Source organism: Corvus hawaiiensis, chromosome Z (assembly GCF_020740725.1).
Source record: "Corvus hawaiiensis isolate bCorHaw1 chromosome Z, bCorHaw1.pri.cur, whole genome shotgun sequence".
Classification (NCBI taxonomy): Eukaryota; Metazoa; Chordata; class Aves; order Passeriformes; family Corvidae; genus Corvus; species Corvus hawaiiensis.
The window spans coordinates 1,748,294-1,763,682 of NC_063255.1; the positions used below are offsets into that span (position 1 = coordinate 1,748,294).

At 45.4% G+C, this 15,389-nt stretch overlaps 1 protein-coding gene across 9 annotated transcripts in view; it reads left to right on the top strand.

Moving 5' to 3' along the window:
- DYM (dymeclin) overlaps positions 1 to 11,472 on the top strand; it is a 211,246-nt gene extending 199,774 nt beyond the window's left edge. For all 9 annotated transcript variants that reach the window (XM_048291038.1, XM_048291041.1, XM_048291044.1 and 6 more), the window contains one exon: positions 9,879 to 11,472. In XM_048291038.1, coding sequence (XP_048146995.1) covers positions 9,879 to 10,028 — 150 coding nt within the window. In that variant the 3' untranslated portion in view covers positions 10,029 to 11,472. The remainder of the gene's footprint in view (positions 1 to 9,878) is intronic.
- The last annotated feature ends 3,917 nt before the right edge of the window (positions 11,473 to 15,389 follow it).

Below are 15,389 nucleotides of genomic sequence, written 5' to 3' on the forward strand. Positions count from 1 at the left end.
GAACTGGGATATTGTTGGGTGTTTATAGTATTGGCTTTGTTTTTCAAAAAGGAAGTATGGATCTGTCATTTTTATCCAGAAGTTGGAACAGACTTTGTAGCCTGATAAACAACTTAATTCTTCTCTACTTTGCGTATCTCCAAGAGGAGACTTTGCCTTTCCCACCCCTACCTCACCCTCCCTTGAGTTCTTCCACATTGTTGCAAATAATCAAATTGCCTTGGAAGAATTATTTTGGTCTTTGGCCAGTCCTGAACCATAAAGAGTCTTTTTGGTTTATGTAAGAGTTTCCCCACTGACCAGGTGATACTGGGGCTCTGAGAGCACCAAGAGCTTTTTCTGGAGGGAGCAAACATCTTGGGATCTCACAGATCACAGAATCACAAAATCATTTGGGTTGGAAAAGTCCTCTAAGACCATTGAGTCTAACCATTCTGCCAGCACTGCCAAGGTCACCACTGACCCGTGTCCCCAGGTGCCACAACCACATGGCTTTTAAATCCCTCCAGGGATGGTTATCTGTCTGCAGATCTGGTTGACTGCAGAACTGATCTTCCCCTGCATTCTCCTGCTTCCTCGACTTTATAAATACATTTTCTGTCTCCTACTGCGTCATCCAAACTGTGTGTGTACATGTATGGACTTAGGACAACTTGAACTTTTGCCCAATTTGAGACCTTCAAAGAGTTTTTCCTCATGAGATGTTCCCAACTGATTTATTGCTGCCAATTTCTTAAACTTTACCTTTTGCGCACTTGAAAAGTGGCAAAATTTGTAGAATCATAGAATCACAGAATGTTTTCAACTGGAAGGGACCTTAAAGCTCATCTTGTTCCAACCCCCTGCCATGGGCAGGGACACCTTCCAGGTTGCTCAAATCTCACTCATAAAATTCTGGAAAGAAAAAAAATGCAGCCTTGAGTCTGCTTTGTTTGGCGAGTGAGTGGTGTTTTGGGGTTGGGAAAGTCTACATAAGGTGCAGGGTTTAATTCTGAGACTTTGGAAATTCATGAATTTCTAAGCCCTTCTTTGAGGGTACTGCTAAACCATCGTGGTCTTAATTGTGAGTTGAGGCATCCAAAATCCAGTTCTAATCTTGTAAACTTTTGTTAGCAGGTCTACTAGTCTTCTATATAAAGGTGTCAGTGAATGAGTGATTTCTAAACTCCCTTCACTTTTAACAAAAATGTTTGCTGAAAACATTCTGTTTTTCGTGGTTGTGTAAAGCCTTGCACATTAATCTAGAGAAGGATGGCTTGCAAGCCTAAGCACAGGAAGCCAGGGCTTAAACTCATTTGCATCTTCCTTAGCAGTGGTAAAAATAGGGATTACTGTTATGAAATGTGCATTTTCTGCAAATCCCATGGTCAGAAAGGCTTATGCGTCCACTTCATTTCCATAAAAGTTTTGTGAGTTGATAGACTCATCCCCATTTGTGCTTTGGTGCCTTTTAATGCCACTGAGAAATGGCTTCAGGGATTATTCTGTTTGTCAGATTTTAATTCCCTAAATTCAAAAGCATACAAAGGATTTTACTTATTTATCTGAGTGGTCAGTGTATGTACATAACAAGGGCTTGAGCAAGGTCAGGACCAGAACTGTTTCTGTCAGTTGGGTCAGTCATGGACTTTGTTCATTCCATGTGTTTAACTCTGTTCCTGGTTTGTTGTTCGGGGTTTTTTTTCAATTTAAAAAACATTCTTTGTTTGAATTGTTGACATTTTGAGGTTGTTAATTTTTTTGCTCAGACCTATGCTCTTTCTTCTGAAAGGCCACTGCATTTTCTGAGAATTGCTGTTCTTTCAGGTTAAGCCCTGAAGTGGATGAAAGTTCTGTTTTTTATTGATGGTACCTCATTTACACGTCATGCCTTCATCCTCATGCTTCAAGTGTAATTACATACATCAATCTCTGGTTCTTTCTTTTCTTTTTCTTTGATAAAGTCAACATGTATTGTATTTTCTGCAGGGTTGCAAATGTCCTTGTAGTGTTCCTGTTGTTTCCTGTCTCTCCATGGTCTGATAGCAAGTCACAGGTTTGTCTGGCTCCTGGCTGTTGAGCAGTCTTTTTGGAAATGTTTGGAAAGATCTGTGTCCATCTAGAGATGGCATAGAGAACAATCCTGACAGGGCAAGCAAGTTCTAATTAGAGCTGTAAATCCTTGAACTGTGACTATTAATGTATAATGCATAAAATATATATAGAGATTAATAGTACTTAACGGTGTGTGATGTGTGAGTTTTGCTTCAGTCTTTCATCTTGGTGATCTTTTCCTCCCATTCCAAAACTTCTCCAGGTAGACACAGGACCTCTGAGGCTGAGCAGGGATCCCCTTTTTTCTCAAACTAAGGGATTAAGGGACTTTCACAGAATCCTAGAATAGTTTGCGTTGGAAGGAAGTGTAAAGCCCAGCTCATTCCAATCCCCTGCCATGGGCAGGGACACCTTCCACTGTCCCAGGCTGCTCCAAGCCTCATCCAGCCTGGCCTTGGACACTGCCAGGGATCCAGGGGCAGCCACAGCTGCTCTGGGCACCCTGTGCCAGCCCCTGCCCACCCTCCCAGGGAACAATTCCTGCCCAAGATTCCATCCAGCCCTGCCCTCTGGCACTGGGAAGCCATTCCCTGGGTCCTGTCCCTCCATGCCTTGTCCCCAGTCCCTCTGCAGCTCTCCTGGAGCCCCTTTAGGCCCTGCCAGGGGCTCTGAGCTCTCCCTGGAGCCTTCTCTTGTGCAGCTGAACACCCCCAGCTGTCCCACCCTGTCTTTGTAGCTGCTGACCAGTGGTCCAGTTTATTTTCTGTGCTGTCTAGAAGTAGCCTGGAGTCCAGGTGTTTCTGATGTGGACCCAAGCAGATCCTGAAATGGGTACCTGGCCTTGTCCTAAGCTCAGATATATACATTTATACAGTGCTTTTGGAATCTGTACAGACTAACAGCCTGGTATGAAGACAAAAATAGCACAATTTGGGGTTACTGACATTTATCAGCAGTGTTTCTTTTCTGGAAGGAAAAGAAACAAGTATATATGTGTTTGTATCCCTGAATTTCTAGGACTTTAAGGCTGTCATTTTTTGCTATTCTATCCCAGATAGAAATGCAGTCATCTTCTTATGGTACCCTGCAAAGCTTTGTGCCCTAGCAGGTTTGCCACAAATACTTAACTCATTTAAATCATTGTGTTTTTACTCATAATTATCTAGGCAGAGCTGTTTGATTGATTTTTCCCAAAATGACCTGGCTTTTCAGTACTCCACTAAAAAAATAGTAATTGCTGAACTCTGACCAGAAGCACGTCTGCTCCTCTGGCAGTAGTTCACATCTGACACTGAAAATTCACTGCTGAGCATTTGTTTTCCTGCAGCTGTGGTTGTACAAATCTTTACTCAAAGTGATCTGAAAACAGAAATCACGTATCAATGAAACTTGCTGAAACAGTTCTTTCTCTATAGATGAACTCCCCTACCCTCCTGGACCAGGAAGATTATGCCCCATTAGAATATGGGTTACCTGTCTTAAAGAATTTTACTCCCTGAGAACAGTGTTATTGTCTACTACAGCTTGTGTAGTTGCTTAAACTTCCACAATTCTATTATTATAAATAATACTGTATTTTACGTATATTTATTAATTAATATGTAATGTAGTTATTATATTTAGTTTGTGCACAGATGGTTTTGAACCTCATATCACCCTGAGTTTTCTATTTCTTTTTCAACCTCTCTGCCATGTGCCGAGCCCCCGTTTTCTTCACTGTCTTTCCGTTTGCACTTATTCCTTAGGCAGATCTCTGAACAAGATGTGTGGCTCACACTTAGTCTAGCACATTTCCTGTTTGCTTCCTTCATGTCCCCACCATCATCCTCTATGCTGTGAGCCTGAGGAGGAGCAAAAGATGGTATCAGGCAGGTGTGGTGTAGCCCATACAGATATTTCACCAAAGCCACACAGACTTTCTGTCTGAAGTCAAAGAGAAGCACTGCAGACATGAACAGAACTGAGGAAGATGAAACAGCCTTACCGCACCACAAGAATTAAGTAATTGCAAAAATTCAATCTGTCAGTATCTTAGAGCAAGCACTGAGACATTTTCTTCCACAAATAGTGCTCTGTTAAAGAACACAGGTCCTTAGATTTATATAAAACCCAAATATATCAATGTTTCCGTATGTACTTGTGTATCCATATCATGAACAGTGTACCAAGCATGATTGCTGAGTTGTTTTCAAGATCCTTGGCCATTAATTTGACTTAGATGAATATTTTGGGGACCAGATTTCCAAGTGGTGTTGAGGATTTTGCAGACAAATACAGGTGTCATTCCTCTGCCCAAAATCCTCACAGGTTGGTATGTTTGGTGCAAGGCAGGTTGTAGGGATAATCCTTGCTGGGGTAAATATTCATTACAGACCCTATAACAGAGGCTTGGTACAGTGCTGAACCTGAGCCCTTTTTTTCCCCCCTTGCTAATAAGGTCCAATCGTACAGATGCTCTGCAGACAATACTGCTATATTTAGCTGAAACAATATGAAACACATAATTTGCCATCAAGTCATTAGGTTACCAAACAGGACTCATGGTAAGCTTTTCAAACACACAGAAATCCCATCCTCAGAAAGACTTTGAAGCTTTGGATTGATGTAAAGGTCACATGAATTTGACTCTCAAATGTGTTCAGACTCCTTTGAAAACAGCACTTCTCTGCTCAAAGAGTCATCTGCTTTTGAAAATTCTGACTCGTGCTTGATTGCTGTTTCAGAAACCAGAGTTTCTAACCAGAACTCGAGGAAAAGAGAGTTCTCCAGTTTTTTATTAATCTAGCTCTTTAGTTTCTTTATTTTCCACAGTGACTGCCCCATATCTTTGATGAATGTTGCTTTTCATCCAGCAGAACATCTAGATCAAGGAAGAAGCAAAGACATGGCTCTTAAGGCAGCTCCATCTGCCCTTGGCTGCATTATCTGAGTGGAGATCATCCACTGACATAACACTGTAGCCTAAGAGCAGGTCTGAGTGTTCATTTGAAGGGAAGGGGATGTTTTATTTAATGTATGGCTCAAGCCTTGTAGCTCACATGCCACTGCACTGTCTGGAGTGGGGCCAGGTGCTGCTCACTGGTTGTGGTGTTCTCTTCCTCAGCGTTAACTGAAAAAAAACCAAACCAAAACAAAAAAACTCAAAACACCCGATGTTGTTGAACTTCTGTGGTGGGGGAGTTACTGCAGTTCAGTTCTGCGTCTGTTCATCGGACTTCCCGTGGTTTTTCATCGAATCATGTGATTGACAACGCAGACAGTCTGCAAAGTTTTCAGTCTGTCTCGTTTGTACCCTTGTCCCAACCACTAAATCTGACTTCTGCTTTGTCTGGCAGAAGAAAACAAGATAGGGTGCTGTGGTGGGGTTATTCACTGGGGCTGATAAGCGGTGTCTGTGTTTAAACTGTGCCGTTCAAACCGTAATGTTACCTCTGTCTCTTGCGTTTTCAAGCACTTTCTCAGGCTGGTTTATTTTAAACTATCTGGGTTTGTCTGTCCCTGTAAGAGCTGGAGAGAAATGCAAATTATGGCTCCAACGGACCTGTTTATGTCATGGCAAGGAGTTCAGTAACTTAAATAGTGAACGGTATTGTATATTGGATCAAAAAAGGGTTTGGGTTGGGACAGAACTTAAAGCTCATGCCATCCCACCCCCTGTCATAGGCAGGGACACCTTCCACTGTCCCAGGCTGCTCCAAGTCCCATCCAGCCTGGCCTTGGACACTTCCAGGGATCCAGGGGCAGCCACAGCTGCTCTGGGCACCCTGGGCCAGGGCCTGCCCACCCTCCCAGACAGCAATTCCTTCCCAATCTCCCATCCAGCCCTGCCCTCTGGCACTGGGAAGCCATTCCCTGGGTCCTGTCCCTCCATGCCTTGTCCCCAGTCCCTCTGCAGCTCTCCTGGAGCCCCTTTAGGCCCTGCCAGGGGCTCTGAGCTCTCCCTGGAGCCTTCTCTTGTGCAGGTGAGCACCCCCAGCTGTCCCAGGCTGGCTCCAGAGCAGAGGGGCTCTATCTTTCAACACCATCCATCCGAACAAACAGAGCAGTGAAGGAAAAAAACGGATGATTCATCCCATGCCAAGGCTTTTCCTCTGTCATTAAGACTGCCATTTAAGATGCCTTAAAACAGGCTCTCTTTTCAAGTAGTGCTAAAAATCAGGTTCATTGGAGTGTCACCAGCTGGGGTGCAAATGTGTTTCCAGGAGTAAGTTGGACACAACAGCAGCAAGGCAGAAGAAAATAGATTTGTGCGCTGCTGGTTTGACGTGCCACTTTTGGAATTTTGTTAACCATGATAAATCCCTCACCAGTGCTGGCTGGGTTATTGCTGGGAGCGCCCTGAGACTCATGTGGCCTGGTTGCTTTACAGTGTCACCTCCTGTGTGTCTGCAGCACACAGCCAAGGCTCCTGATCACACAGTTGAAGCAGTACTTACAGGAGACAAATGGCATAAATATGAATTTAAACATTCCATGGACTATCACCTGAAAATCTTGAAAACCTTTTTGAAAATCTTAAAGCTTTTTATGTGGTGTTTAAATCCTGCTGTTACAAATAGTTATAAAGTCACTCTGATAAAGAAGAAAATTTTGATTATTTTGTTTGTTAAGAAATTCTGTTTCCAGTGAACACCCTGCTAGAGAAGCAGTGTGGGTAGTTTTTTCTCTCAACAGTGGATGGCTGCCATGGTTAATCTTGCAAGTTACATCATAGAATCACTAAGGTTGGAAAAGCCCTTCTCTAAGATCACTGAGTTCAAACATTAACTCAGCAGCACTGTGCTCACTACTAAACCATATTCCCAAGTGCTACATCCACACCCCAAAGAGGCTGGTGCAGTTCTCTCTATGCTGGGCCTCTAGGATTTCTCATTTTAAATGGTTGACAAAACGTGGCCAGCACACAGCTGTGGGTCGTTGCAGTCATCTAAAGAAGGTGGGTTTGAATTGCTGGCCTGGAATTCTGATTTTTCATGTCTTATCAGCAACACATTGAGTTGTCCTGAGCCTGCTGTTCAGGTGGACCATCAAAAATCCATCGCTCCAGCTGCTATCTGCACTCTTTTTACATAGACACATTCAAAACTGTGTATACATAGTGTCAGTGTGTGTTATCTCTCTCCTTAAAAATCTTATTCTCCTTGTCTGCATTTCCGAGACACGCCCCCAGGCTGTTCAAAGCACGTGTTGAGTGTGAGAGAGTCCAGGCTGACTGCAGTGAGTTACAGCCTTTAATCTGAAATTGATTATTAAATTGCTATGGTACGATCGCAATAAATGGTAGCATCGATCAGCCTGAAGAGAGGCTGATTCATAGAATCAATGCACGGTTTATTGCCTGAAAATAGGAATACTACCTGGGCCATTTTATGCTGCCCTTCCAGCTGAGAGATAATGGGAAAATAAGACCTGAGCATCTCAGATGCAGCTGTTGGAATTTCTAATGTAATTTTGCCTACTGTTTTAAGGCTGAAGATGTTTGGTAAGCTGCATGGGAGCCCAAGAGTGGTCCCAGGCTACTGCCATGAGTGTTTGCAAAGCCAGTAGCTGTATCTGTGACATGAAGGTGAAAAAAAAGCTGTCTCTGTTTAGTTCAACTCAAATTAGCATCTTCAATCACTTTTCCCCCCCTTCCCTCCCAGAAGGGCTACCATGGGCTGCAGTTCTGGTGTGCAGCCACCCCTGGGGTGAAGAGTGACAGCTGTGTAAGACTTTCCTCTGGCTGGAAGTGTTGCTATGCTGTAATAATGGGGTTTAACCATTCCTTCTGCTGATGCGGTGCTGAACGGAACGTGCTCCTATCTACACTGACCACAAGCCAGGAAGTTTTGGAAGGAAGTGGGGAACATTACACTGGGGATAAGCAGAGTATAAAGTCAGGGTTTTTTTAAAAAATAAATACTAATGAAAATATACGTGAGGGCTTGGTTGGGGGCTGCCAGAAGGGGAAGGCAGGGACAGCTTGAGAACTTGGAGCTGAGTTCGGAAGGAATAGAGAATGTCAATGAAAAGGAGGATTTCACAAGGCTGGTGAGAAAAAAAGATAGCTTGGATGAGTACAAAAGGTATGCTAAAGAGAGGATAAGGATGCAGTGAAAGAGAGTTGGGGTGGCAGTAGGCTGGGAGACTGGAAATGAGAGGTGGAGGTGAGTATGGGTGTAAGGTACTTCAGAGTGAAAAAACAAAGTGATGCAGAAGATGAAACAGGCTGGTCCAAACAGACTTGGGGAAAAGAGGTTGCAGGGAGGTGGTAGAAAGTGGTTTAGGTGCACAAAACAGCTGTGGGAGAGTTGTCTACCACAAACTGTGTGTCTGACACAGGAAATTGAACGTGCTGGTGTACCTTTGAGATTCTGGGCTTTGAACTCAAGAGGACTTAGATGCAGAAGGGCCTTTAACAGCCTTATCTTTTAGCTGCCTCAGTTCCTTGAACAGAGATAGTACAGAATCTTTTAGGTTGGAAAAGCCCTCCAAGATCTCTGAGTCCAGCTGTTCTCCCAGCACTGCCAAGGCCACCACTAACCCATGTCCCCAAGTACCACATCCACATGTTTTCTACAACTTTTCTACAAGTTTCCATGTTTTCTGACCTCAAGAATACAAGTAACATGGGAGCATAAAGTTAAATACATAGCCCTGAAAAACAAGTGTCCAAGAAATGCCCCTTCAAAGGAGTCTGATCCAGCCAGAATACTTGTAACCTTAAGGCAAGGAAACAGGACATTGAGCTCAAGAAATGGGATAGGGAATCCCTTCATTATTAATGGGCAAAGAGGCTCCTTAGCCATTGCTGTGCTTGTTCTGATCATGTCACACTGTAGAGTTTATTCTTAGTCTTAGCCACAGCCTTATAAATAATAAAATGGGTCATGTTTTATCTTACCCCAGTGATCATTGTAATGCAGCTTTTGCCTGAGACTCTGCCAGGCTCAGACACAGGCAACATTTAGAAGTGGATAAAGCGAAGAGCACAGTACAAAAGTAGACTCAGCTCTTTTCAAAATACACACTTACCAAGACCGAGCCTGGTGGGTTTGCAGTGTGCACTGCTTTGGGAGGGAAAAAATGAGAAAAATGGGAAATTGAGGTTGCAGCATGTCTATCTATTCTCTCTGGTGACCAGGGACAGGACCCAGGGAATGGCTGGAGCTGTGCCAGGGAGGTTTAGGTTGGAGATCAGGGAAAGGTTCTTCCCCCAGAGGGTGCTGGGCACTGCCCAGGCTCCCCAGGGAATGGGCACGGCCCCGAGGCTGCCAGAGCTGCAGGAGCGTTTGGACAGCGCTGCCAGGGATGCCCAGGGTGGGATTTTGGGGTGTGCGTGCAGGGCCAGGGGCTGGGCTGATGATCCTGGTGGGTCCCTCTCAACTTGGGATATTCTGTGATCCTATGGTAACACAAGCTGTGTTTATTCTTTCAGCCCTCCTGAAGGATTCTCCTGCTAAGGAGCCAAGTACAGTTATTCTCAGAATGTTTTTTAGGGAAAAGTGCAGTAAATAGGTCTGTACATGCAGAAGCAAGAAGGCTTTTTAGGAGCTGCTAAAAATGACAGTTTTCCTTAAGACCTTTGTGTTTTTTAAAGGATTCACGTGTTTAGTGTGTTAACAGGCAAATGGATTGTGACCAATGGTAAAAGGCTTGAATACGATACGCTAATGTAGCATTTGATTCAAAGAAGAAATTATAAATGATCTCTTCATCCTATAAATATTTTCCTTGGGTTCTAATGGTTTAGTTCCTTCCATTATTTTTTTCACCAAACCTCTTTCTTCAGTGTTTATGTGGGCTGTGTGTTTGCAAGCAGGCATGCAAACCTTCACTCACTGGACTCTGGCTTCTTGTTGCAGAAGTTCCCCGAGCTGAAGTTCAAGTACGTGGAGGAGGAGCAGCCTGAGGAGTTCTTCATCCCCTACGTGTGGTCCCTGGTCTACAACTCCGCCGTGGCCCTGTACTGGAACCCCCGTGACATCCAGCTGTTCACCATGGACTCGGGCTGAGGGACAGCCTGGCCAGGCCAGCCCCGCTCCGTCTTTCAGGAATTGAACCTCTGCACCCCTTCCAACCTGACCCCCTCCAACTGCCCCCTCTGACCCCAGAGCCAGTGTCCAGCCCAGCCTCACGCTGGGACAGACTGGTGTGGGGCACCGATGGCTTGTAGGCAACCTTGTGTTTATAGTCCATAACCTAGAGCTTGTTTGATGAAAATGAGGCCTTACACATGGGGTATGATGTTACTACCAACCACAGACCTGATTGTCCTTTTAACTTAATGGGCTAAATGAGATTGCAGGCTTTGATTTGGAAGCAGCGTTTGTATTTTTGGCTCTTTCAAGCGGGCAGCTTCCTTGGGTCAAGCTTCAAGCTTTTTATGGTCTCTTGGATGCTGCTGTGGGTTGTTCGTTTCCTAATCCCGTGTTTTCACTCACAGCCCTTCGTTTCCGTGGCACTGTCAAGGCTGCAGCCCTTAAATTGCTGTCTATGCTGTCATCCAAGGGAACTAAGCAAGCAGCATCTTAATCAGATTAGCTCCCAGGCAGATTCAAAACACTTGATTTAGATGTTGGTGGGCGGATCTTCAATATCAAGTCTTTTGTTGTTGTTGTTGTTTGACTGGCAAATACTCTCCAGAGGGCAAGAAACACCTGCTTTCAGAGTCAGGTCCCTTACAGACTTGTTTTTCTGTGCCCCTGTGCAAAATTGTTCCTGGAAATTGAACGTGTAGGGAAAGGGGGGAAAAAAAGAAGTCCAAAGAAAATAATTACAAGATTGTAAAATAGACCAGTGTCCTGTAAAACTGTGCGTAATGGTGACAGTGTGTTTTGGGGATCCTTGACAAAGCTCTGTGTTGAAAACCTCCTGTTGACTTTTAAAGTTTTATGGCAGAAGTATAAATTTATCTGAATGTAGAATACTACTCTCTTTTTTTTGTTGTTTTCAAGTGCCCTTTCCTGATACACCTGTTTCAGCAGTGGGAAAAGCAAAAGAAGTGGTGTGATTTTGAAAGAAATCTCATTTTTCAAAGTGGGGATCATATTTTGGGGATGCCTGTTGCACACACGTGCACCCACTCTCCTCGTCCCACGTGCTGCTGTGTGGGGGACTGTCACCAGTGGATTGCATGCCAAAACTTCAATTCTGAGGAATTAGTTCCTAAAGATGTGTGCCAACCCTCTGTATTCACTGCCTGCTCCAGCATGTTCTGTTTGTTGACCTGAGGAATTGGGTGCGTTTGCTTTCAGAAAGTCCTTTGAATGGCTTTAAATAGAATTTCTTGCACCGTTTCGTCTCCCTGAAAGATGTGCTAAGATTGTACTTTCCTTTTATCTGCTTATTTAGAGACAGAAGTCCATTTGAGTCCTACACAAATGGAAATGCTGGCTTATTAAAAAAAAAAAAAAAAAAAAAAAAGCTTTCCAAATTTATTTCAATATAGCTGCAAAGGAATATATACAGCCCATGAGCATTTAGGACTTTGAAATGGCAGATGCTTTTGAGAAAAGGCAATGGTAAGACTGGAGATGCAGTGTTTTCTTAGGCAAGTAAGAGAAATGAATGAACCATGACTGAGCTGCACATAAGTTGATCTGTATTTTGGATTTATTCTGTTTTGTTTTGGTCTTTGAGCAAACATCTAAAGGGGATAACTATTCTTGGTTACTGTAGTGATTTGTAATTTTGTCTTTATTAAAAGACTAAGAGTGTTTGTGAGTCAACAGGGCTGCCCAGATTTGGAAAGGTCAGTCTGAAGATGCACTTTTAAACTGTGGATTCTGAAGCTGCTGGGCTGGCTCAGTGTTCATCTGTTTTAAACACCCCAGGGTGAGCAGAACCAGAGAGGCCCCGCCAGGGCAGACACTGCTCAGCCAGGTGTCAGACTGCGGAAAACCTGATTTGTCTGTGAAAGGGCTTTTTACAAGAGATGGGCACATGAAGCAGCAATCTGATAGACTAGGTCAAACCAGCTGCTGAACCAACATCAGTGTCACACTGAAAATTCTCTCTCACTGTCCTCCTGTTGTGGTGACACCGAGGTGCAGAGGGTTTGTTCTGATAGCATAATTTCCTTCTGCATTTCATGAAATGCCCTGCTCCCGGGTCCCAGCTGGTTTGGAACAGCTGGAGTTACCACCTGAAGCCAAAACAGCCAAGCCAGACCAAGATTTAGGCAGAAATCCATGCTGGCCCCCTTGGCTCTCCCAAGAACTGGAGCATGATGTGGGCCTGGCAGTGTCCTGACGTCTGCAGTCTGGTACGGTCACAAATACTCTGTTTTTCCTTCACCTTAGGGATCCTTTTCATTACTTTGTGTGAAAGATTTACTATGCGAAATTACAAAAATAAAAAAGATGAAACAGTAAATACAGGGTGGTGTGTTTTATGTCATGGGTCTTGGTGTGGTCATCAGGCCCAACGTGCATGAGGTTTTATAATGTCTTCCGTGACGTGCAATTAAGAAGAATTTAATTTTATTTCTTGTATAGAGTAAATTGATGTCCAAGTTAGTGTCTGGTGGAAGGAGGAAGGTGTCATGCTGCAGTGTCATGTGGAATGTCAGCTCAGCTTTATGGTCGCAATGGCCATGGCCTGGTGGGGCACTGGGCAGTTGTGGGGGACAGCAGAGGAGGGACAGGGTTGTCCACAAAAGACTGGACCTGATGTGTTGCTGCACCCTCAGCTTCTCTTTCCTATCCGTTTCAGCTGATGGTGTCTCTGGTTTTGGGGTGTGGGATGGGTGTTGCACCAGGACCTTCTCCTGACTGTGCTCACATTTGGGGTGACCTAATTGTGGTCTTCCAGTGCCTGAAGGTACTGACAGGAGAGCTGGAGAGGGACTTTGGAAAGGGGCCTGGAGGGACAGGACACAGGGAATGGTTTCCCCCTGCCAGAGGGCAGGGTATTGGGAAGGAATTGCTGTCTGTGAGGGTGGGCAGGCCCTGGCACAGGCTGCCCAGAGCAGCTGTGGCTGCCCCTGGATCCCTGGCAGTGTCCAAGGCCAGGCTGGACGGGGACTGGAGCCACCTGGGATAGTGGAAGGTGTCCCTGCCTATGGCAGAGGGTGGAGTGGGATAAGCTTTAAGATCCCTTCCAACCCAAACCTTTCTGAGATTCTATTACAATATTCTTGTTCTGAGTGCTGATCACTGGTGTTACAACCTGCCTGGGCTCTCTGAACAGCTCTGGAGAGAGAAATCCATTGCTTCAGGGCTGAGGAGAAGGCAGTCCTGCTCTCAGAGGACCATCCCTTCCAGAAGACCAAACAGGCAGGAAACGCAGCAGCTGTTTAAGTTGTTGGTGAAGTGGGAGTTGGGCTTGTGGAGCCTCATGCATGGGCCCCTAGTGAGGCAGAAATCCTCCTTCCTCAGGCAGTAGAATGAAACTGATCTTGCTGTGAAAGTGAGATGGGGGTTGGAAGATGTAAATGCATTGGGCATCATTCACTTTGGCAAAAGCAGTCCAAAAACCTTCCAGGTTTCCTGGCATTTCTTGACCCTAATAGCCTAAACCCAAAGAATATTGGTTGGGGGGGGGGAAAGAAACCAAGCTATGTTGTACATGCCACTAGACTGTTGATCTACCAGTTAAACAGGAAAGGAAGAAGCAAACAACTCCCCTCCCTTCTTTGGAAACTCTAAAGATTTTGTACAACCTTTTCTGCTGGTTTTGTCATTGCATATGTTGTCTAATTCAGCCAAGTAAAGGTCAAATCTCATCTTATATTTAGCCAGCCCCAGGCTCTCTCCTAATGGATGGGGCTTGGTCTGCAAAAACTCCGCCTTCTGTGCTGGAAGAGCAGGAGTTTTCTATATGATTGCACTTCTTAGAATCACCTGACCACCAGAAACCCGTTCCCATTTCTACCCATTCCCCCTTTGGCCATCTTATCTGAAAATTTGTACCATTGGTACTGGCAATACTGTAAAATTCAGCATCCCAGCTGCTTTTGTGTTTGATTCATTGTTAATTTGAGGATTTGAGGGAGATATTATTATCATATTTATTGTCTGTTATTGCTAACAACTAGCAGTGTTTAAGGTAATAGTTGCACATCTGAGAGCAATACACAACAGCCTCATCCTGAGCCCCTGGATTCTGAAGCCTCAGCTCTGGACGCATCCTGGCAGAAGCTGTGGAGGCTGTGAGCTCTCAGTACGGTGCAGGTGTCCCTAGAGACTGACTTGGCAGGACAGGATGTCCTGGGTCCCACCAGGCTGGCTGTCGGGGTTAGGCTGGATGGGGCTGGGAATTGTTTTGGGCTTGGCCAGAAGGCTGACTTTCAAACTCTTAAGAGTTACTCATTGGTGGTGCCTTTGCACAGGTCAGTCATGACGCTCAGATGTGTGTGAAGGGTTCAGGGAAAGGATCACAAGGCGGGGAGTTTCCCTGTTCTTTTTGCTTTCAGGAAAGGAGCCTGTTGGCAGGACATCCCCGGGCTGCTGTGACATCACCAGGCAAGTGCTCCAGGCCATCCTCCTGCATGAGGCATCAGCACGAGTCACCAGCAGCGTTCATTGCCTGATAACAGCTCTGCCAGCTGAAGATAATGGTATTTCACAGGCAAAAGGGCAACTCTTACAACCTCCATTGACCCCAACAGCAGAGCTGTACTTCCTGCTGTGACTTTGGGAGCAGCAACTCATAAGGAGCAGAGCAGGGAGGTGCTGTGGGCAGTGGAGACGATGGCTTAAAGTAATTGTGGAGTGTTTGGGTTGGAGGGGACTTTAAAGATCCCTGGGCTGGAGCCCCTCTGCTCTGCAGCCAGCCTGGGACAGCTGGGGGTGTTCAGCTGCACAAGAGAAGGCTCCAGGGAGAGCTCAGAGCCCCTGGCAGGGCCTAAAGGGGCTCCAGGAGAGCTGCAGAGGGACTGGAGACAAGGCATGGAGGGACAGGACACAGGGAATGGCTTCCCATTGGGAATACTTGGAAGGAATTGCTGTCTGTGAGGGTGGGGAGGCCCTGGCATAGGTTGCCCCGAGAAACTGATGGGGCCATGGAAATGGCTGCAGAGTTGCTTTCTCAAAAGCAGCAACCCATGAGCTAGAATCCCTCCTTTGCCAGCCCCTGACTAGAGGTTTTGGCATCCCCTCACTGGGAATACCAGGGATGTCCCTGGAGTAACAGCGCTGTAAAAATGCTTTGCATTTTGTGGGCAGTTAACCCCAAATTGCGAGGTTCCAGCTGAGATTACAGCTCGTAATCGTTCAGTCAGCAATGCTGGGTTATTGCTGGGTGGATGCATTTCGGATGTTAGGGCTGTGCTGCCTGCCTGCAAATGAGTTACTCCAAGGAGCCGTGTTTGGTGTTGGAGGCTCTGCTACCACCCATGGACTGTGGCAGCACTTACACGTACTCAGATAAAT